This window comes from Emydura macquarii, unplaced genomic scaffold (genome assembly GCF_026122565.2).
Source record: "Emydura macquarii macquarii isolate MOO-44397 ecotype Brisbane River unplaced genomic scaffold, CSIRO-AGI_Emac_v2 contig_3220, whole genome shotgun sequence".
In the NCBI taxonomy this organism is placed as follows: Eukaryota; Metazoa; Chordata; order Testudines; family Chelidae; genus Emydura; species Emydura macquarii.
The window spans coordinates 2,688,004-2,708,662 of NW_027133357.1; the positions used below are offsets into that span (position 1 = coordinate 2,688,004).

The following is a 20,659-nucleotide window of genomic DNA, read 5'->3' on the forward strand; positions in this document are numbered from 1 at the left end:
GGGAGTCGGGGGGCTGGGGAAAGGCAGGGTGCCCCCCAAGCCTCCATCTCCTCCCTCCACACGCTGTGCGAGGGCTGGGAGACTTTGCCAGTGACTCCCTGCAGCAACGCACCGAGGGCATGGCAGACACAACCAGGCAGCTGCAGCTCAGTTCCTGGCGTGGGCCACTCCCCCAGCCCTTTGCTGTCATCTACCCAGCTTGGTATTTAGGTTCATGACACCTCCATAGCCCCCCGCCTCCCCCGTTTCCCTGGCCACCTCCACTCCCCCATTCCTCAAGTCACATTTTAATTCCCTGAGGTGGATCTGGGATGCGGGGGCTGGTTGCAGAGGCCAGGAGTTGAAGCCACCAGCATCTCTCTCCACACACACTTGGGGCGGTCGGGGTATGCTGGACAGCTCAATGGCGCCTCAAACGCCAGGGCTGCCCCCCAGGCTGCAGAAACAAAGGAGCGAGCGGCTCGGTCCGCCAGCGAGAGCTGGTCTCCTTGGGAGATAGCGGGCACGCACGGCTGCCAGAGGGACCTGGCGTGTTTACTGAGTGGGGGGGAGAGGGGGCAGTCTTCCTGTGCCCTAAACAAAGACGGGGCTCTTGTCTCCGTGGCAACAGGGCCAAGGAAAAAACCAGTGGGTGTCATTCCCTGGACAAAGCCCTGGCTAAGCTCCTGGCGCTTGAGCCCATCGCTTAGCAACCGCCTCCCCTTGGCATTTCACAGGGCTGGGGGTGGATGCGAAAGCGAGAGAACAAGGAGCTTTAACATCCCTGAGCAAACAGGGCCAGGAGTCCAGTGTGGGCCGGGGGAGGCCAACCCAAAACCTAGCAGGCCTGGGCACTGATCCGGGCCCACTCCACCAGGCATGCCCAGCTGGGCCCATTCACCAGCTGCTTTCCCTGGTTCAGCCAGGCCGCTTGGTGACTGAGTATGCTGTTGTTGGACCAAGCAGGTCATGGGTACCCTGGCCTTGCTCCGCTTGGCAATGGCGGTGCCACAAGCGAATTTTCTAGCCCATCCGCTGGCCCTGGGACACCGCTTTGCTCATGCCACCTGCGCGCTGAGTTCGCTGGCATGCCCCTGGAGTGGCAGGCGTTCCTGTGCACTGGAGGGTGTGACCCTCGCACAAAACAGGATCCTGGTCCACCTGACCACACGAAAGCTGGGGCGGAGGGGTGGGTGTTCCAGGAGCAGCTTCGGCAAAGCGGCCAGTGCTACCAGTGACTGACACAAACTTCACAGTGCTAGCCCTGGCTCCCCCCAGCCGGTGCTGGGGACGCTGCGGGGTCTGGGGCGATGGCTGTAATAGGGGCAGCATTAGGGTAATAAGCCCTTTGCATTGGGAGCATTGACAGCCCGAGCTCTCAATGCACTAGGCAAGCTGGAAGGCCTCCGGGGCTCCATCCCACCCCGCACACCATCTGGACTGGCCTTCTCCTGGGCCAGGCTGATTGCTGACACACCCTGGAGCAAGCTGGGTCAGCCATGCTAAGAGCACAGCCTCACGCCGGCCAGATCAGTGTGTCCACTGCTTCCACTGTCTGCCTTGCTGGAAACCAAGGAGTGCTGAGGACCTGGGCAGCATGACACTACTACCGCAGTTTGCTGCCTGCTTTCAGAGCTCCCAGCAGCCCAGGCTCAGGCTGATCTGGAGGTGCGGGTCTGGGCTGGGGCTCTGTGTGTCTGACCCAGTTCTCCTGTCAATGCAGGGCAAAAGGCAAAACTCTCCTTGCTCGTCAGGTGGGGGGGGGGGGGCACAGAAGTGCAGCCCTGGGAGCCCTGCCATGGGGACAATCCTGCAAAGGGTGGTGTCGTTGGGGTTTGGCCCTGAGGGGCGAGGGAGCCATGACCCTGTGCCATGAGCCGTGCTGCTCGGGGCTGAGCTAAGAGTCACTATTAACACTATTGCCTTTCTGATGGGCAAGGGGGTCTTGCCCGGGCATGGTCAGCAGGACCAGATAGCATGGGCACGGAGCAGTGATGACATCGGGGATCCCACAGTTTCTCCCCCCTGCCTGGGCACTGGGCCAGAGTCTTGCCCATTCAGGGATAGCCAGCGGAGTTTCTTTGCCCATTGGTTAGTCTAAGCTTCCAGGGAGCTGGCGGGCCCAGAGCCGGGCTGTTTGCCTCCCGCCTCCCCCAGCTGCTGGGTGCGCAGAATGCCGGCTTTGTGGGCACAGGCGCTGGACCCTGGCTGCTGTTGGCTCCTTCTTTCTGCTTCCCAAAAGGCCCAGGTGCCGTGCGAAGGCCGCAGTCAGCAGACGCCGGCTCTTTGTGTCAGTGCCGGGGAGGGATCCAGGCTCCCCAACAGAGACAGACACTGAGCCTGTGCCTACTCCCCACCCCACTCCCACTGACAACAGCCTGCCCTGCGAGGCCTGGGCTCCCTGGGACTCCAGCCAGGCTCCAGCTGCAGAGCAGGAGTGGGGCGGGGGGGGGAAGCCGTGTTTTGGCCCAGGTTCGCTGGGTGTTTGCACCTAATGCTGTGCCCCTCTGGGGATCTTCACGCATGAGACTGCTCCAGCAGCCCCATCCCTAAGGCCAGATCTCATCCCTGGGCTTCAAAAGGGTAGGGGACTCGCCCAAGAGCTGGGATTTAGGATCAGTTGAGCTAAATGCTCTCCGTGGCTTCTGCTAAGGATGGAGCCTGATCCTTGGGCTCCTTCCAGCTGCTGTTTGTCCTGCAGTCAGAAAGCAATGCTACCACCACTGCGCCTTGGTGCATGGGCATCTCTTGCTGGCGTAGGGCCAGCCTGGGGTACAGCCAGCTTGGCACCACTTGCCCCTCTGGTGGCAGGGATGTGTTGGGGGGCAGGCCCGCACAGGAGCAGCACCTTGCACTCCAGTGATCCTCAGCTGGGAGAACAATCCCCTAGGGGCTGATTCCTGCCAGTGTAAATTAGAGCAGCCCCAGGAACGTGGGAGCAGACAGGTGTGATTTTGGTACCCGCCCCGTGCCCTCCTCTGCATGATTCCACCGGGTCCCAGGACCCAGCCCAGCAGTTGGATTGTCCCTAGTTACACAGGGTGATGATACCGAGTTACATGTCCAACCCTTGCCCATGTCCAAGGTGAGCCCCCATGGTATGGCGTACAAGAGGCCTGACTCAGACCCCCAGCACAGACTGTCATGCCAAGGGTGGACAGAAGTACCGCGGAGGAGGACACTGATCTAAATCCATAACAGCCAGGCTGGCACCCACAGGTGATCTGACACGGGATGCACAGCTCAGAGAACCCAGCCCGCTGCCCTGTGGTACTGCAGCAAAGAACCTGCCTCGCGGGAGGCCCTTTGTTCTGTCTAGGGTAGCGATTTATTAAGGACAGGGTATTCGTACAGGGGAGAGTTTAGATCCTACAGCAATATTTTCACTCAAGCCGCTCCCCCCCCCACCAGTTTGGAGGACAGGCTGGCGGGAGGAGGACGGTAGGAACTCAGACAGGTTAATAGTTGCTACATCCTCTATGAGACACCATGGAAACTCTCAGTCCTTGAAGAGCGGCAGATGGGACCTTTCCAAGACATCCCTGAAGATGCCCCCTTACCCAGGCCAGCAACCCCTCAGAACCGTGCCAGGGAGCCCCGATTGGAAGATGCCCGTGGTCTTGGTGACTCTCCAAGAAGCCTCATCAGCTGACAACAGCACTAACCTCCTTGCTGGGTATCAGACAAGCCCCTGGAAGATGTCCCACTCCATCTCCAGTTCATGTGCAGGCACTGAGACTAAAGTGACAACATTTGGTCTTGGGACACGCCAAAGGAACAATCTCTGCTGCTTCCCTCGGGGCTGGCAGAGTTAGCAAGGCGTGCCGAGGGCCGCGATCGGGGGAGGCGACTCCCTGGGCTTGTCGAAGAAGATGGAGGAGGACATCTCCGTCTTCAGCTTGCTGTCTGAGCTGCTCTCGCTGGAGGCCGCGTCCTGGCTACATTCTTCGCAGCAGCAGCAGCAGCAGTCCATGAAGGCCTGCCCCAGCGGCTTGCAGAGGCAGAGCAGCAGCACGGGGGTGACGGAGCACTTGAAGAACAAGAAGAACTGGTTGATGAGGCTGAGCAGGTCCAAGGTCTGCTTGGACATGTCCGGGGACAGGTAGGCCACCACGATGTTGCAGACGTTCTCGGGGAGGGTGCACAGGCCATAGATCACGGTCAGGCCTATGACGGTGCAGTTGAGCTGTCTCTCGCACTGGCCGTGCTTGGATCCGTGGCTCTCCACCTTCTTCTCGGCGCTGCTGATCCTTCGGGTCACCAGCTGGCAGCTGACAGTGAAGAGGATGGGCAGGCAGAAATAGCAGCCGAAGTACCACCACATCCTGGCGTTTTGGTAGGTGAGGACCAGGGAGTAGACAGACTCAGGCAGCTCCAGTGAAGGCTTCATGGTGCAGTACTCGGTCACCAGACCAGAGACCGGCGACGTGTCCTGCGTCAGCTGCCAGAGGAGAATCTCCGGCAAAGACAGGGTCATGGAGCCCACCCAGATAACTGCCAGCTTGGCAATGATGGACTGGCACTGCTCTATGGGGCGCATCTTGAGCTGAGGGCTGGTAGCTGCGTGGAATCTGTCAATGCCCAAGGCGCAGAGGCTGAAGGTGGTAACTCCTAAGGAAGACACCTAGGGACATGGAAAAGAGAGAGAGGCTGGGGTCGCTGTGTGGAACTAAATGGAGACAGGGTTGTTTTGGACAGAGACACACCAGGCCTTTACGTCTGGTGAGATGGACCTTTGCAAGGCAGCTCCTTGCTGGCCAGTGAGAATACAGCTGAGCCTCATTGCTGTCAGAGTTTAAGGGGTTCCCAGGGCTTGTGCCCCAAATCTGACCCCACCTGCCAATGATCAAACATTTCCCAGATTCCAAATCATTGCATTTCCAAAGCAGCCACCGAGGAATTAACAAACCCTGCGTCACAACGGTCCCCAGCTGCCCACGCATTTGTTAAGTAACACGATTTCCTGCTTCTTCTGCAATGATAGGGACAGCTCGGGGGGGAGGGGGGAGATCTTTAGGGTGAGGTAAAAGGGCAGATAAAAACCCAGTTTGCACACATACGATTGTGGGTGACTACGCAATACACGTGCCTAAGAGGTGGCTGCAGCCAGAGAAATAACTGCACCTTCAGCGCACTACACAGATATTACATGGGGCCTCACAGCATCTGGGAGAGAGGAGTAAACTGAGGCAGAGGGATCCAGGGACTTGCCCAGGGAGTCCAGTGGCAGAGCTGGAAGGGATTGAACCCCAACCCTATACTCAGCCCCTGGGCCAGGGCCGTCCTTTTTCACACTAGACTAGGACTGAATAGAGTGACTGTGCTGCGCTCTCCTCCCCTCCCTCCCAGAACAGCTCCACAGAGTGGTCAGGTTTGAAGCTCATTTAAGGCAATGCAGCAGCTGAAAACAAGGGGGAAAACCAGCTGCAAGAGTGTCGCATGCCTTCGGACCACCAGCAGGCTCCTCACAGGCAACCAGTTCTCTGCTCCGGGCCGGCCACCCCCCGCTATCCACTCCCCCATGTGCTGAACAAACCGAAGCTGTTGTCATCCAAAATCAGCCGCTGGGTATTTCCGCTGCATTGAGAAACCCAGGAAAAACATCCCCCTTTGCCAAAGGAAGAGGACTCAATGGGTAGGAAAAAATGCCAAGTTCTGGGAGGGTTCGTGAGACAAGGAAGAGCGAAAATAAACAAACATCAACAGCCGCCCTTCAGCCACTGCTCCAGTGCTGCCCACTCGCTTCCAGCCCAAACCCACAGCCCTTACGCTAGGAAAGCACCACGGCCACTTTCCACACACAGCCCTTCACACACGCACGAACTCGCTGGGCTCTAGCACCCACCGCCGTATCCCAGATTCATAGACCCCAAGGCAGAGACCATTGTGAGCATCCAGTCTGACTCCTGTATAGACCGGGAAAACCAGAGTCCGCCCCTGAACTCATTGCTAGTGGAATTAGAGCAGATCTTTTAGAACAACATCCAGCCTTGATTTAAAAATGGCTAGTGATGGAGAATCCACCCCAGCCATTGGCAGGTTATTCCAATGGTTAATTGCCTTTAAAAAATTAAAATGTAATTAAAAATTACACCTTATTTCAAAGCTGATTTTGACGAGCTTAAGTTTCCAGCCATTGGACATTGTTAGACCTTTGTCTGTTAGACTGGAGAGGGCGTTATTAAATCTTTGTGCCCACGGAGGTGCTGATAGCGTATAATCAAGTCACCCCCTCCACCTTCTCTTTGTTCAGCTAAATAGAGTGAACCCCTTGAGTTTATCATGGTAAGGCAAGTTTTCTAATCCTTTAATCATTCTCATGGCTCTTCTCTGAACCTCTCGAATTTATCAACACCCTTCTTCATCCTTCAGCATCACCAGCCTGCAGACACCAGAACTGGACACAGTATTCCAGCAGCAGTCACACACACAGCCCCATCTGACCTCCACAAGGGAAGGTCTCAGCATTAAGAAAATCTCTTAAATTGGTCCTCTTTTTTTTTTTAAATGCATTTTTGAAAAGTTACCCTTCCCCCACTTTTTTTATTTTTTACTTCATCACCTGCCCACCTGCTATTTAGCCCCCTGTGCCCCGGCTGCGTCCCTCCCTACCATCAGAATGAATGCCAGGCTGAGGCGGAGGAGTTTTTAGCGTACGGACACATGTAAGACACACGAGGACCGACTCCCCTGATGGCCATTGCTTGAAATGTTTTGCAGACAGACCCCACAGGCCTTGCAAAGCCCACTAGCCCATCCGGGCTGTCCAGAGCACACCGCACTGCTCAGTAGCCTGCTTTTCCATATCCCAAACCCGCCCCTGCCCTTTCGACTCTATTCCTCGACCCCCCTGCCTCCATGAGCCAACGGACGGTGACCCCTCTCTGCTCCCCTTTGGCGCGAGCCATTCTGGGGATTGCAGGGTGCTGGGCACTGCCATTCTGCACTCAGCCCTCACTCCTACATGCCCATGCCTCCTGGCAAAGCTACGCCCCGCACCATGCCCACCACCCCTGCACTGGCGGTCGCACCATCAGCAAAGACACAAGGGTGTTCTTTCTGCAGCCATCCCTCCTTGCCCAGTGCTCTCACCTCTGCCCGCCTCCCCACCCGCTTGGATCAGTGTCCTTGCCCCGATCCCAGCTCTGCCCATGCCCCCCTTGCCTGGGTCCCCCAGCTGCTGGTACTGGTATCACAGTGGTGGCTGCACCAGATTATGGCCCCGTTGTGCCAGGTGCTGCACACACCCCCAGAGCCCACAGAGATCACAACAGAGAGAGCAACTGGCAACAGATGCAGAAGCGCCCGTCTGAGCACATACTATGCCCCACGTCAGACTGATGACCACCCCCACTCCCCATGCCAAGTGACGCTTCCGAACACCGAGGCCATTGTCCCTACCGCTGCTGCCACTGAATGAGCTGTTCCAGCGGCCGGACCGAGGGCTGCGGTGCCGCTGCGGCACTTGCAGCTGGCGGCACCACCTGGGCTGCTCCCCCGCCCGCACGGAGCAGCCTCTAGCTCCCAGCGCGAGACGTACGGCGCTCGGAGTCTGAGCACCATCCTGCATGGGTGGGATTCCCCCAGGGACAGAGGGCACAGCACAACGGGCAGGCCACCCAAGCCCTGGGGGAGCCTCGTGCCAGCCTCTGCACCCCAGCGATGGAGGAGCCCGTTCGTTTCCAGGTATCTTCCCCGTTGCCTTAGAATCATGGAATCATAGAAGATTAGATAGAGTTGGAAGGGACCTCAGGAGGTCATCTAGTCCAGCCCCCTGCTCAGAGCAGGACTAACCTCAGCTAAATCATCCCAGCCAGGGCTTTGTCAAGCCGCAGCTTAAAAAACCTCTAAAGATGGAGATTCCACCACCTCCCTAGGTAACCCATTCCAGTGCTTCACCACCCTCCTAGTGAAAAACATTTTCCTAATATCCAACCTAGACCTCCCGCCCTGCAACTTGAGACCGTTGCTCCTTGTTCTATTGTCTACTACCACTGAGAACAGCCTAGCCCCATCCTCCCTGGAAGCCCCTTTCAGGTAGTTAAAGGCCGCTATCAAATCCTCCCTCATTCTTCTCTTCTGCAGACTCTTGCAGCACATTATTGCACTAGGTAGAAACTACAAATACCACCCCCGCCCTGGCCGCGCATAGCCGAATAGGAACTGATTCATTATCATTTATTAATGATATCGCTTTGCAGCCCAGCAGCCGCCGTCATGGCCCAGGACCTCACTGTGCAAGGTGCTGTACGGACACAGCACCCAAAGACACTCCCTGCCCCGAACAGCTCCAGCTAAGCGACTGTCAACATTCAACAGTCGCCGAGGCTCAGGTGCAGGGTGGATTGAGGAGTGAAGCAATGCTGCATCATGGCGTTCTTTCCTCGCCCAGCTGACTGGAGGAGGGGGCTACGAATGCCACCTACCAGGTTCCTTTATCTTTCCTTCTCTGGAAATACGGATTATTAACAGGAAAACATTGGTGTTTGATAGAAGGAGAAGCTGACGCTTGCAGAGGTTTCCTGATTCCAGTCTAACCTTTCTATGCCCAGTTGAACCACGGGCCCCTGGTGGTTTTGAGGATCCATCCACCCACCCATCCATCCGATGGTAATTCTGGAGGTGTCTACCAACCTGGCAGCTAAGTGCTGAAATCTACCGGGCAGGGAAGTGCATGAGGCTTTTTTAGGCTGCGTTTTGATGAGGCTGAGAACAGGGGATTTCACAGCGAATAGCTTCACAGAGAGTTGGGGAACACAGAGAACTCTTCTACCTCCGGCTAGCTGCACGTCAGCAGAGCTCCACGGACACCAGTGACGGCTACTGATGAGGGGATCCGTCCCATCGACTCTGATGGCGCTAGGGCCGATTACTTGAGCTGGGGAATCTCCTCCCCCCACGTGCACCAGAGGGGCACAGCTCATGCATGCCAGCAGCAGGGCCCCTCCCATGAGTGCGAGGTGCTTCACTCGGGGAAGGGGGGACGCTGGAGTGTCAGGCCTGGCTCTGTTCTCACTGACACCAGCTTTATGCTAGTGCGAGGCCAGCGACTGCCATCCGGGTGAGAGCGAGGAGGCTCCAGCTGCAGCAGGATCCGGCGCTGGGCTCCCGGCCCCCAGACACGCTTTAGAGCCCCACGGTGATCTCTGCACCGCTGGCAGGGGCAGCAAGAGGCTGAGCTTGGGAGGGGTGGGGGGGCAAATGGGAGTTTGAGGGCGGGATGGCTTTTCCTTGCTCACTTGAAGGGGTTCTCCAGGGTAACGCACGCTCCACAGTGAAGGAAGATTCTCCATGGTAACCTCCCCTGGCAATGGCCTTTTCCCCGCCCTCCCCTCTTCATCCCTGGGGTGGCCCGAACGGAAAGTCACTAGAGGCAGCTCAGCTTGATTCTTTGAAGCAGCCGGAGGCGCGAGCCCCCAGCCGTCGAAGAGCCCTGCCAGGAGAGTGCATCAATGTACCCTGAGGCCGTGGGGCTGTCCACACTGCAGAGGGCAGCGCGTGCAGACACAGCCGCGGCTCGCTTTGAGCACTGATAGCAGGGCAGCGGGGGGCAGCACGGCCTAGCACCCTGAATAACTGCCCGGGCTCCTGGGTGGGCTCGTTCAGCCCGTGCTGCGGCCCGGGCCTCTGCATGGGGAAGGGCCGTTTGCCCTGGGGCCCTGTTTGAACGGGCGCCTAAATCGAGCAGCGTCGTGACCGGGTGCGCGGGATGACAGCGACACTCAGGTTCGGCCCGGCTGCCCCTCCGCCATGATGGAGGGGGCGGCTCGGCCAAGCTTGAGCGGCTCTGCAACCTTCATGTGCAACACCCGGCGTGGAGCTGGGCCCATGCTTGTGGGACGGGAGCAGCCCCTGTGGGGAAAGTGTGGCAGGCTCGCCCTGCAACCCACCACCCCTCGGTCTCCCCACAGTGCTGAGTTTTTTGGAAGAGTTGGGAAGCCTCAGTTTCAGATTTTTCCCCCCAAAAAAACCTCTGCGCTACCCTGGCTGCAGCCCCTGGTGCCCCAACTTCCCTGCTGTGAGTCATTTCTCTAGCGAGCTCAAAGCTAGCACAGTTATGCCTGTGTGTGCTGCACTCACGTCTCTGACTGCAGCGTGGCCAGACCGCGTTAGCTTCTGCCTCTCCCAACAAGGAAACAACCCACCCGTGAATCAAGCTCTCCTGACCGCTAGGAAGCTGGGACAGCTCTTTCAGTCCAGCCCGTTTTCCTTTGTATTGGACTAGTTCTGACGGGGAGAGAAGTGACTCTGTGACAATGACACCTGAGTGTTTTCTGTTTATTTGGAACACCAGGGACTGATCTGGCCCACATCACTGTAGTATCCGAGTGCCCCACAGTCTACCACATTTGTCCTCACGACACCCCTGGGTCAGCCTGCTCTGCGGCAAATCTGCCTGCCCTCCGGCTACCCACCTGGGTTCGTTCTCACCTGCCCACCCCGTCAGCAACGCAGGGCCTGGCATGAGCAGGCTGAGGCTGTGTGTGGAGAATGAGGGTTAATTTGTCCGCAGCCCCCTGTGTGGCTCTGGGAACCCCAGATTACATTGCGAAGGGGGCTGGGGCTGTGATTGCTCCATACAGGGCTTGTCTCACTCTGGTACCTAGGCATAGGGTGAGGTGCCTAGGGCTGGGTGATAAGGGTGAAAGACACCAGCACTAGGGGTTGTGCTGGGTCCCTGCAAAGGGTGAACAGGAACCACTGCACAAGCCCAGAGGAGCTGGCATACACCATCCGTTGGAGTCCCCGCCGGCCCCTTACCTCCATGAAGGACACAATGCGGCAGGAGATGTCCCCCAGCAGCCTCTTCTTGGTGATCTCGTTGAAGATGACCACGGGCAGGCAGAAGAAGAGGACGAGGAAGTCCCAGAGAGCCAGGCTGGCCAGGATGGAGTTCCAGGCGCTCTTCAGGTAGTAGTTGTGCCAGACGATGCACATGACCGCCAGGTTGCCGATGATGCCCACGGCGAAGACGATGAGGGAGAGGAACATCACGGCGTAGGCACTGTACGAGTTCTCCGTCACTGGGTACAGGGGATTCTGGATCTGCAGGCGCTTGTCCGGCACCATGGTGAGGTTGCCTCGGGGGTCTGTGGGGCTCCCATCTCGGTGCTCAGAAGGGTCTGTGCTGGAAGGCACCAGGGGCTTGGTTGGCCGTAGACTGGCTGGGTTGATGGGCCGGGGGAACTCCACCCTTATCCCCTGGACTGACTTGGAGTCTTCATCCTCGGTCCCTCTGCGCAGCCTCTCCCTTGTCAGCTGCTCTTCTGAGGCTGGCAGGACCTGGGGTAAGTCGAGCCCCAGATCACCTCCTCTGTCCCCGTGCTCCTGCCCGGGATGTGCCCGGCCTCCCCACATCAGCGAGGCAGTGCCCTGCTTCGCCACGGCCCCTGGGGTCTGCAGCACCAGCAGCAAAAGCACGAGTGACCAAGGCAAAGGCATCACTCCCTCGGCACTAAATCCACCGCCCTGACAGCTCAACTCGGGCAAAGCAGAGGCAGCCCCAAGCCTGGAGCGATGGCGCAGAGAGCCAGGGGCTGCGGAGAGAAAGGGAAAGATCCCCAACTTGGAGGAGGACTGGAGGAGCAGCGTGGGGTGAGCCAGGACGCACAGAGACTGCAGCCTGCACTTCCAGCTCCAGCTGCTGTTCTGGGTTCTCCGCAGAGTCCTGGCCGGAATAATAATAGTTTTCCCCCAGCCAAACCAGCCCTGGCCAGAGCTCCAGGCCCTCTGGTGGCCACAGCACAACTCACCGGAGCAACCAAAACCTCAACCTGCACCGCAGAGGATGGGGCTCTGCCAGGGGTCTGGGATCACAGGGGGGTTGTTGCTGTGGGGACAGGGAAGCTTGGCTTCCCCAGGCCCACACAGAGTGCTCCATCAAAAGCACTCCCTCCTTGCTCTTACAGATGTATAGTCACAGGCCAAGCTGTGATCCAGCCGCCCGCCACATTACAAGAGTCAGGATTAAAATGCAATTAATGCATCATTAATGACACGGCCCTTATCATAGAGCGACTAGCGAGAAACAAGGGGAAAAAAACCCTAAAATCAAGCAGAAGGCCAGAATCCTTCCCAGAGGGTTGGGACTGCTGGCAGGTGCCCAGAGGACCGTGCTGCTATTCAGAGGGGAAACTGTCTTCCCCATGGTATCTCAGCACCTTCAGACAGTGCATTGAGTGATGTGACTCCTGCCTGGCACGCGTGGCAGGGTCTCTCTCATCCTCGCTGCTGTGTGTGCAGCGGAGCAGTTTGTTTTGGGAGGGTCATTTTTGTTTATGCACATGCTGCTACGTGTCCCCAGCCCTGCTCCTGCCTGCTCCACGGTGGCACATCCCCCCTAGTTGTTTGTCTGCTTTTTATGCTGTCAGCTCTTAGGGGCCAGAACAGGCAGCATAGGTTTGTGCAGCACCTTGCACAACAGGGTCTTAAGCTGGTTGGTGTCTAGGTTCTACTGCGATATAAATGTTAAATAATAAAACTAATATCTGATGGAGGGAGACCCCCCACAGTCCAGTGGATGGTGTCACAAACCAGCACATGTGTAGTCCAGCCTAGGGGTCAGAGCTAGAGTCAGGAACCAAGCAGGGTTTGAACAAGGCAGGAGCAGGGCTAAGAGAAGGGCAAGCCCAGGAGAGATCCCAGCTGCAGGTGTGGGCATTGAACAGCCCAAGATCAGCTGTGGTTGTGGGATTTAAGAGCAGGTTCTCTCACTTCCCTGGCCAATGGGGCGGTGTGGTCAATCAGGCATCCCTGCAGTTGCACATCTGTGCTCATAGCTGTGTCTCCCCCAACCCACCCGCGAGGAGGCGGGTGCAGCTGCAAGCCCTCGTTATTCCTGACAGATGGTGGATTGTACCGGGACTCAGGACACCTGGGATCTATCCCCAGCTCTGCCACTGGCCCCCTGGGTGACCTTGGGCATGTCATTGGTTGTCTCTGTTTCTGTTCTCACTCTGTGTCTCTTGTTTATTTGGCTAGTCAGCTCCTCGGGGCAGGGCCTGTCGGTTACTGTGTGTGCAGCGCCTGGCACAGGAGGGCCCTGATCTCCTCCAGGCCAGGCCCTCTGGACACCACTGCAGCCGAGTACAGATGTTCCATAAGACGTCACGTGAAGCCCTGAGTCCCTGACTGAGCCCAGCTGTTGCAAGGGACCCAAGAAAAAAAGCCAGTTTGTTTCTGCGGTTTGCCCGTGCCTGGCGTGCATGGGCTGCCAGCCACCCGCTCTGTCCCCGTCGCCCGGCAACCGCGTGCTCGGTAAATCAAAGCGAGCAGGCATTGCTGGCTGAGCCCTGCCCCGTCCAGTCTCACTGGCTGCATCTGTGGGGCACATCCAGGGCCTCTTTGCTGAGCGCCCTGACATGACTGCAGGGGCTGCTCAGACCTTGGCTTGGGATGGCCGGAGCTACAGGGCTTATTCCCCCTGGAGCGGCGTGAGTTGATCAGCTCCGCGTGTCACACGCCTCGCCAGGCACCTGGCTGCCCGCCGGTGACCCCTGCAGCCAGCGCTCGAGCTGGGCCGGGGCGGCGCTCCAGCACCATTCTGCGAGGCCGGCACGGAGACACTCGCAGCACTTGATTGCGGCACGTCTTTCTCTAGGACTCGAGCGCCGCTCCAACCCCTCCCCACAGCAGCCTGGCCCCAGGTACACCGGCTGCCTCCGGGGCTGCCCCGTTCTAACCTCCCTCTCAGTTACCACGCCGCTGCCCGTGCCCCACTGCCTCAGGAGGGGTGGTCAAAGGTGCCCCTCCCAGGGGTGGGGCCGGCACCATCTCTGGAGCACAGGCAGTCGGGGTCTCACACACCCGGGCTCTGAGCACCCAGACAGCAGAGACACGGGGCTCCGGACAAACTCCACTGGGCCAACGCCCGTCCCGCCCCTAGCAGGGTTTGCCTCATCCCAGACAGCGCTGGCTGCCCTGCCCTGGCAGCGTGGAAAATGCTGCGGGGGAGCCGGTGAAACCTGCAGGCTCCCCGGCACCAGAGTCGCAGGTGGCAGAGCTGAAACTCTGCCCTGCCTCACTGCAAACACCCATAGGGTGAGCCTGGCCTGACCCGGAGCCTGCTGCACAGAGAGATTCAGGGACAAAGTATGCCGGGCTGGAGCACAACCAGAATTTTCCTCAGGAAGGGCCCAGAGCCCTTCCCCCAGCTGCCTTGCATCCAGCCCCATCACATTCCCCCACAGTGCTCCAGCCCCACAGTCACCTCCTGCTGCCCCACATCCAGCCCCACGGTCTCCACCCCACATTGCTCCACATTCAGCTCTGAGCTCTCCCCTCTGCACCCAGCCCCACGGTCTCCCCACCCCACATCCAACCCCGTGATCTCCCTGCCCCACATCCAACTCCGAGCTTCCTCCCACACCCAGCTCCACACACACTCCCCTCCTGCTGCCCCACACCCAGCTCTGAGCTCTCCCCCAGACACCCAGCCCCACGCTGTCTCCCAGACAGTCAAACTGATCAGCACGATCCCCACCAGGGGCCAGGCAGTGCTGGGAGCCCAGACTCCATCCTCCTTCAATGGTTCCACTTCCCAGAAAGCACCTGAAGCCCAAATTCAACCCTCCCACCCCTCCTTGGGGGTGGCTGGTGCCCCCTGCTCTGCTTCTTCGTGGGGTACCCTGCCCTGGGTCCATGGACATCAGGACTGCAAAGTCATTGGGATGTGGGGGTCATATCAGAGGAGTGGCCAGGCCAGATTTGATTGGGTTTACGACCTAGAGCACAGGGTCACATTTGGGATTGGCCTGGCCACCCTTCCGGCACACCAGGAGGGAAGGGGCTCTGCCATTAGACCCCCCAGCTCCAGTCAGTGACCACGGAGAACCCTTTGGTCCCCCATTGCCCTCTGCCAGAGGGTGTGGTGTATGGCAAATTGTGTTGCAATTCCAAGCTATCACTTTAAACGTCAGGGCTTTCCTGCATGCCAGCTAGGGGGCTCCATGGGCTCAGAATCAGTCTGCGCTGCAGAGCCAGCCTGGATCCAGGTGGACGAGCTAAGAGGCCCCTCTGCCCTAGGGAGCAGCCTGCTTTCTCGCTCTCTGCTTTCTGGCCATCTGCGTTATCGATCTGAAGTCTGAAAAATAAAGTCGGTGAGGCTGCAACCTTCCAGCAAGGGGCTTTCTGGTTTTAGCTCACTGCTTTGCGTGTGTCCTTCAATCTAACAGAGGGGTTCAATGCTGACTGTGCTCAGGGCCAGGGATGAACACCCTGCATCCCCCCGCCCCCTTGGCCCGGATGCAGCCCATGTCCTCCAGCACTGGCTTCCTTGCCACACCCAGCTGAGTCACTGGCTGAGAAACCCCACTGCTCACTCTGCCCCGCTGATCCCCCCACTTTCTATACTCAACCCCCCTCCCCCTCTCCTGGGACTCTCTGCCCTCCCCCTTCTTTCCTCCCCAGCCAAGAGAGAGGACAGGAGGAAGAGGGTGGGGGCTGGAAAGTGACACAAGCGGGAGAAGATGACAGAGTGAGCTCTCCCCTGTATCAGGCTGCGGTCCTCACTGGGGCAGTGATGATGATCAGGCGTCTGTGCTGGTGTGTCACGGCCTGGGCGTCACAATGCGAATCCCTCTGCGATGGCTGCAGTGGCGGTCGGAGTGCCTCTTCCTTCCCCGTCTCAGTCCAAGGGCCCCAAAAAGGGGGGGGGGGGTGGGAAGAACAGCTCCCCACTCTCATTGCTTTGTCCGCCAGTTAGGTCTAATGTCCAAAGCACCAATTTTGGTCCATTGATTCCCCGCCCTCTACTCCTCTTGTTCACCTGTCGTCATCCCATCGCCAGTCCTTGGGCGGTGCCTGGGAGCCCTCTGGTTAAATTCATTCATTCATTCCGGTCTCCATCTTACAGCTTTCCCGCAACAATTTTCTACAGCGGGTCATTGTGACGCTTCATGAACCTTTGCCTGCTTTCCACCCACTAGCTCACAGCTGAAGTCAGCCTGCTGGGCCCCGCTTATTATAACAGTGATTCACTAAGAGTTGCTCAAGGTGCTTGGGGTAGAGCAAAGACTCCAACCTGGGTCTGCCAAACTGTAGGAGTCGGCCCTAACCATTGGGCCATCCTTCCTTTCCGAGGAGACAGACCAGGATTCTAATCCTGGCTCTTCTACTGACTCGTTGGGTGCTCCTGGGTAAGTCCCTGCCCCTCTTTGTGTCCTGGTTTGCCCATCTGTGAAAGGGGGATAAGGATGTCACCCTCCCTTAGTCGGGGGCTTTGAGCTCCCTGAAGGAAGGGCACTAAGTGCTGTAGTTACCGTACAATGAAGAGTTCGGGTGACCTTTTATTGTTTAAAGAGCTGCCAGACCCTTGTCAGAGCTGCTACTGATCCGGGAGAAGCAACACCAGGAGGTCCAACTGCCCTATCCTGTATTCCCCACCTGTCTTGGCTCGGCCAGGGGGAATGGTTACCAGGCAGAGGATGCCATGGTGTCATTGAGTCTGGAAAGCCTGCGGCATGGCTGGAAGCAGCGGAGTGCATGGATGGGAAGGGCAGCGTGCTTTGGTACATGCACAGCTGGAAAGCAGCCTGATTATACAGTGGCTTGATGCTACCTGCAAAAGGCCAATCGCATCAGCATATGGGCAGAGGGGTGCTGGGTTAAACACATGGCCACATTCAAGTGCAGCAGAGCCAGGGGCATCCATGCTGGCGACAGAGGTGAGCTACGGCCCGAGAATCCATGCCAGCCTCTCCGTGATCTCGAATACTCTGAGGAGGCCCGGGAGCTCCGAATAACCCTTGTCACTCGTGGGACTGCTTACCGGATGATAACCCAGAAATTGTGCAACTCTGCCCAGGTAATTTCCTGTAACTGAGAAGGCTATTTTTAGCCTCATGTTATCGCAGGTGCACAATGGCCTGATGTGTCATGGAATTTCTTTGAAAAGAACAACAGCCCATGGTACGGCAGGGCTGGCTCGGGGAAAGTGACATTTTGGTGGCCCGAGAATGAGCTCAGCAATACCGGGTCCCAGCCCTGACCCTGAATTCAATCTTCATTGGATGCTGTTGATCTGGGGATTAGTAATAAAGTCAGAGATGAGCAATTCACAACAGTGTCCTTGTGAGTTTATCGCCCTGGCTTTTTGGTTATTGTGTTACCAATCTCCAATTCAGAACAAGCCTTTATGTTTCCCAGGTGTATTGAGGTTTTTGCTACAGTATTGCCTTTGGCTCTGGCAATCTTTGATAGGATGTTAGGTCTGTCACTGAATAGTCCTTAGCTCTTCCACTCCACAGTGGTAGATCTCAAAAAGCTTCACAAGGGAGACCAGAAGAATTAGCCCCTCTTACAGATGGGGAAACTGAGGCACAGAGTGAGGCAGCCACAGGTCTGAGGTCACCCAGCAGGTCGGTGGTCAAGCTGGGACCAAAACTCAGATCTCCCAAATCCCAGTACTTTCTCCACGAGGCCACGCTGACAGCCCTGATTTCTTTTCAAGGTAATCCTATTATTACTTAGATCTCCTTCGGATCAGCTGCCGAAGGTCACCGCTCATCATATTCCCCTGTCTTTGAGTCTTCCACAGCCCACAGATGTAAGCAGCCGCTCTGTATGGGCTCCTTGGTGGTGGGCGTTAAAGATGCTTTTTCTGTGGAATTACATGTCAGTTCAAAATCACGGCGCAGCCAGAATGCCATCGAAATCTCATCTCTGTGTTCCTGAAATTATTTTCTGGAGCCGTATGTAATGTGGGAGAGGAAGGGGCCAGTTAGTTAAAGCACGGGCCAAAGAGGCAGAAAATTGGCGTTCGACTCTTGGCTCCGCCATCAACGTCTTAGGACAAGTCACTTAACCGCTCTGTGCCTCAGTTTCCTCCCAGGAACTGGGGATGATGAGACATGCCTCCGGGGGGGCAGGGAGGAGCCTGGGGCTGAGAGATTTAACATGCTAATAGCTGGAAAGCACTTTGTGCTTCTCGGGTGTAGCCCCTTTCCGGGTTGGTGTTTGGTTCATTCTAAGCACACGGGCCTGTGTTCTCTCTAAGCCAGGGCCCAGGATGAATGTTAACCGGCTCCTCCTGAAACCTGCTTCTGCTGTGGGCTTGCACAAGACAGCCGCTTCCTGCAGGAAATGCTACCAGCCTACCAAGCCGTGGCTCAGTCCCATACAGAACTACCAGAATATGGCACTGCAGCTTCACGGGTCTCTAGCTGGATGGTCCGCCTGGTGTGGGGAAGGTTGCCCAGGCCTGCGGAAGAGAAGGTTTCAGAACAGGTCTGGCTGGTGCTGCCTCCCTAGTGATCAAGGCCAAGGCTACGGGGATGCTTTCAGACAGGAACTGAGTCTGGAAACGCTCAGCCGGGGAAGCAGACTGTGTTTGATCAGCGGTGTCGGAAGAATCCTATGACAACTGAGTGAACCCATCTGAGCCCTGGAAACAAAGAACTGGCATTCAGTAGCCAGCCAGGGGGAAGGATTCAGCCTGAATGATCGGACACCAGTGTGTGCATGGCATTTGTTCATTTGCCTCTGGCTCCAGAACAAGCCAGGACCCATAAGCACCCCTACAATAACAAAAATGAGTGAGTGCCTGATGGAGGAGCAGGGTCATAGAGTTCTAGGCACTGGTGCGTGGGCCCCATGGGATGCCCATTGGCAGCTGATTGCCAGCTGGGCGGCAGGGGGGCCATGCCATTCCCCAGCCAGCTGCTCTATCAGACCTTCCTCCGATACACTTGGCGGTGGGCAAAGCAGAGATGAGGGCATCAGACTGGCTATCCCTCTACTCTGACTGCTGAGCTCCTATGGACAGGATCTTCTCCAGCAATTGGTTCTTAGACGCAGTTACTGCTGGAACAGCAGCTCCCAGCATGGCATGGTTGCCAGGTGCAGGGGCTGAGGCTGGCATGGGCCCCACAGAACACATGTGGAAGGCTGCAGTCTTGTCTACATGACTGCTTCCGTAACCAGTTTGACTCTCATCGGCTCCTGTTACAAAAAGTAGGGTGGGGTTGTGTTGACCCAACAGCATTTCACCCAACCCTCACGGTGCGCACTGGCATCAGCCACACTGTCGAACCTTGTTTGGCCCTGTGCATTCTGGGAAAATTGGGGGTCGCTATCCCATAGCGCCTCAGCAACGGTTCAAGTCCCCCGAGGACTTGGAGGCAGAGTATGACTAGCAGCATGTGGAGCAATGCACTCTGGGGTGGCCACCTGCCCAGAGAATGGGGAAGGAGGAGGACTGGTTAAACCTGTCGCACAGGACCATGGATACAGCAAAATCCCAGCCCCGTGCCAGGAGAGGCCTGTGGTTAATGCCATGGTTACCATGCCGAGTGTGGTCATGAGCCAACCAGGTGACGAGTGATGAAGGAGACAAGCCCTGAGGCTGATTTGCTTAGAGGCGAATCTGGGCCTACAGGTTCCCAGCTAACGAGGGACATTCTGCCCATGGACCCCTCTCCCTGGCTCTTGCTAGCCTCCAGGGGAAACCAGCTGTGCAGACAGCACTGGATTCAAGGACACGGTCCACAAAACTCGGAGTGGAAGCTGGAGACGGCCCCTGGCAGGGCCTGCTCTTGCTGCCACTCATATGCACATGTTCAAGCCCTGTCCTGCTCTGCCACTGCCCCACGGGGGAACCCTGTGTGCCCGCAATCCAGGCGCACCAAGAAACGCAATGATTCTTTGCGTGTTGGCGCTGCAGGTCCAGGATCTGCCAATAGGAGGCGCTGGAGCTAAGGGGGAAGAAGAATTCATCGCTTGCATGGACGAACCTTCCCAGTGCCATTGTCGCAGGCTGGGCTACATAGTCAGCCTTGGTGACTTGGGAGCTGCCACGCTGTGAAATGACACTAGGGCTGCACAGAACGGCTACGTCAGCAGCTGACGAGCTATAGACCATACCCCTGGCTGGGCCAGACAGCTCAGTTACAGGGTTTGTATGTGGACGGGATGCAAGCAAAGGGGGCCACACTCTGCAGTGAAAACAAACCAAAGTACTTCTCTGGACCCCATCACTGTGGTATTTAAGCACCACACAGTCTTTACCATATTTCTTCTCACACACGCCGTTTTACAGATGGGGAAATGAGGCGCAGAGGCTAGGGGACTTGCCCAAGGACACACACATAATCTGTAGCGGAGCAGTGACTTGAACACGGCTCTCCCAAGTCAGTGCCCTAACCGCTGGGCCATCTTTCCTTTCAGTCTCAATTGCCACATGACAATCCACCTTGCTGCTGCTGCGCTTCAGCAAACCACGCCCCACTGCCCGTGCAGTCATACCAGCCATGCGGCGGCCCAGCCATTTCATCGAGCCCCAGCTTGGACACACCTGCCAGCAGAACCACTAGGCTCCTGTAAAGCCCAGCCCCTGTTTGATCCCCTTGCTGCTGTGCCTAGAGCTGAGCCCTCCCCAGAACTGCCAGCCACATGCCATTTCTCACACACCCTTGTGAGACCAAAAAAACTGCTCCAAAAAAACTCCAGAAACAGACTTCAAAGAGAAACTGCTGAGTTAGAAATGATCTGCAAACTTGACACATTCAAACTGGCTTTAAACAGAGATTTGGAATGGCTCTCTCATTACAAGAGGTAATTGCTTTGCTCACCCATTCTCATCTCCTACTCAATGACTGTCATTAGCCCTCAAGTACCTGGCTTTCATCCACCTCCCCCATTGCTCTCTATGCACTTGTATATCTATGTTTCCTATTTACTGTAT

The 20,659-nt window shown here is 57.2% G+C and overlaps 1 protein-coding gene across 1 annotated transcript; it reads right to left on the reverse strand.

Moving 5' to 3' along the window:
• Window positions 1-1,994: 1,994 nt before the first annotated feature.
• GPR37L1 (G protein-coupled receptor 37 like 1) lies at window positions 1,995-11,580 on the reverse strand. The gene is made up of 2 exons (XM_067531500.1): window positions 10,741-11,580; window positions 1,995-4,603 (listed from the first exon to the last, which is right to left on the reverse strand). The coding sequence occupies exons 1-2, from the start codon at window positions 11,419-11,421 to the stop codon at window positions 3,791-3,793; spliced, it is 1,494 nt and encodes a 497-aa protein (XP_067387601.1). The 5' UTR covers window positions 11,422-11,580; the 3' UTR covers window positions 1,995-3,790.
• Between the last annotated feature and the right edge of the window lie 9,079 nt (window positions 11,581-20,659).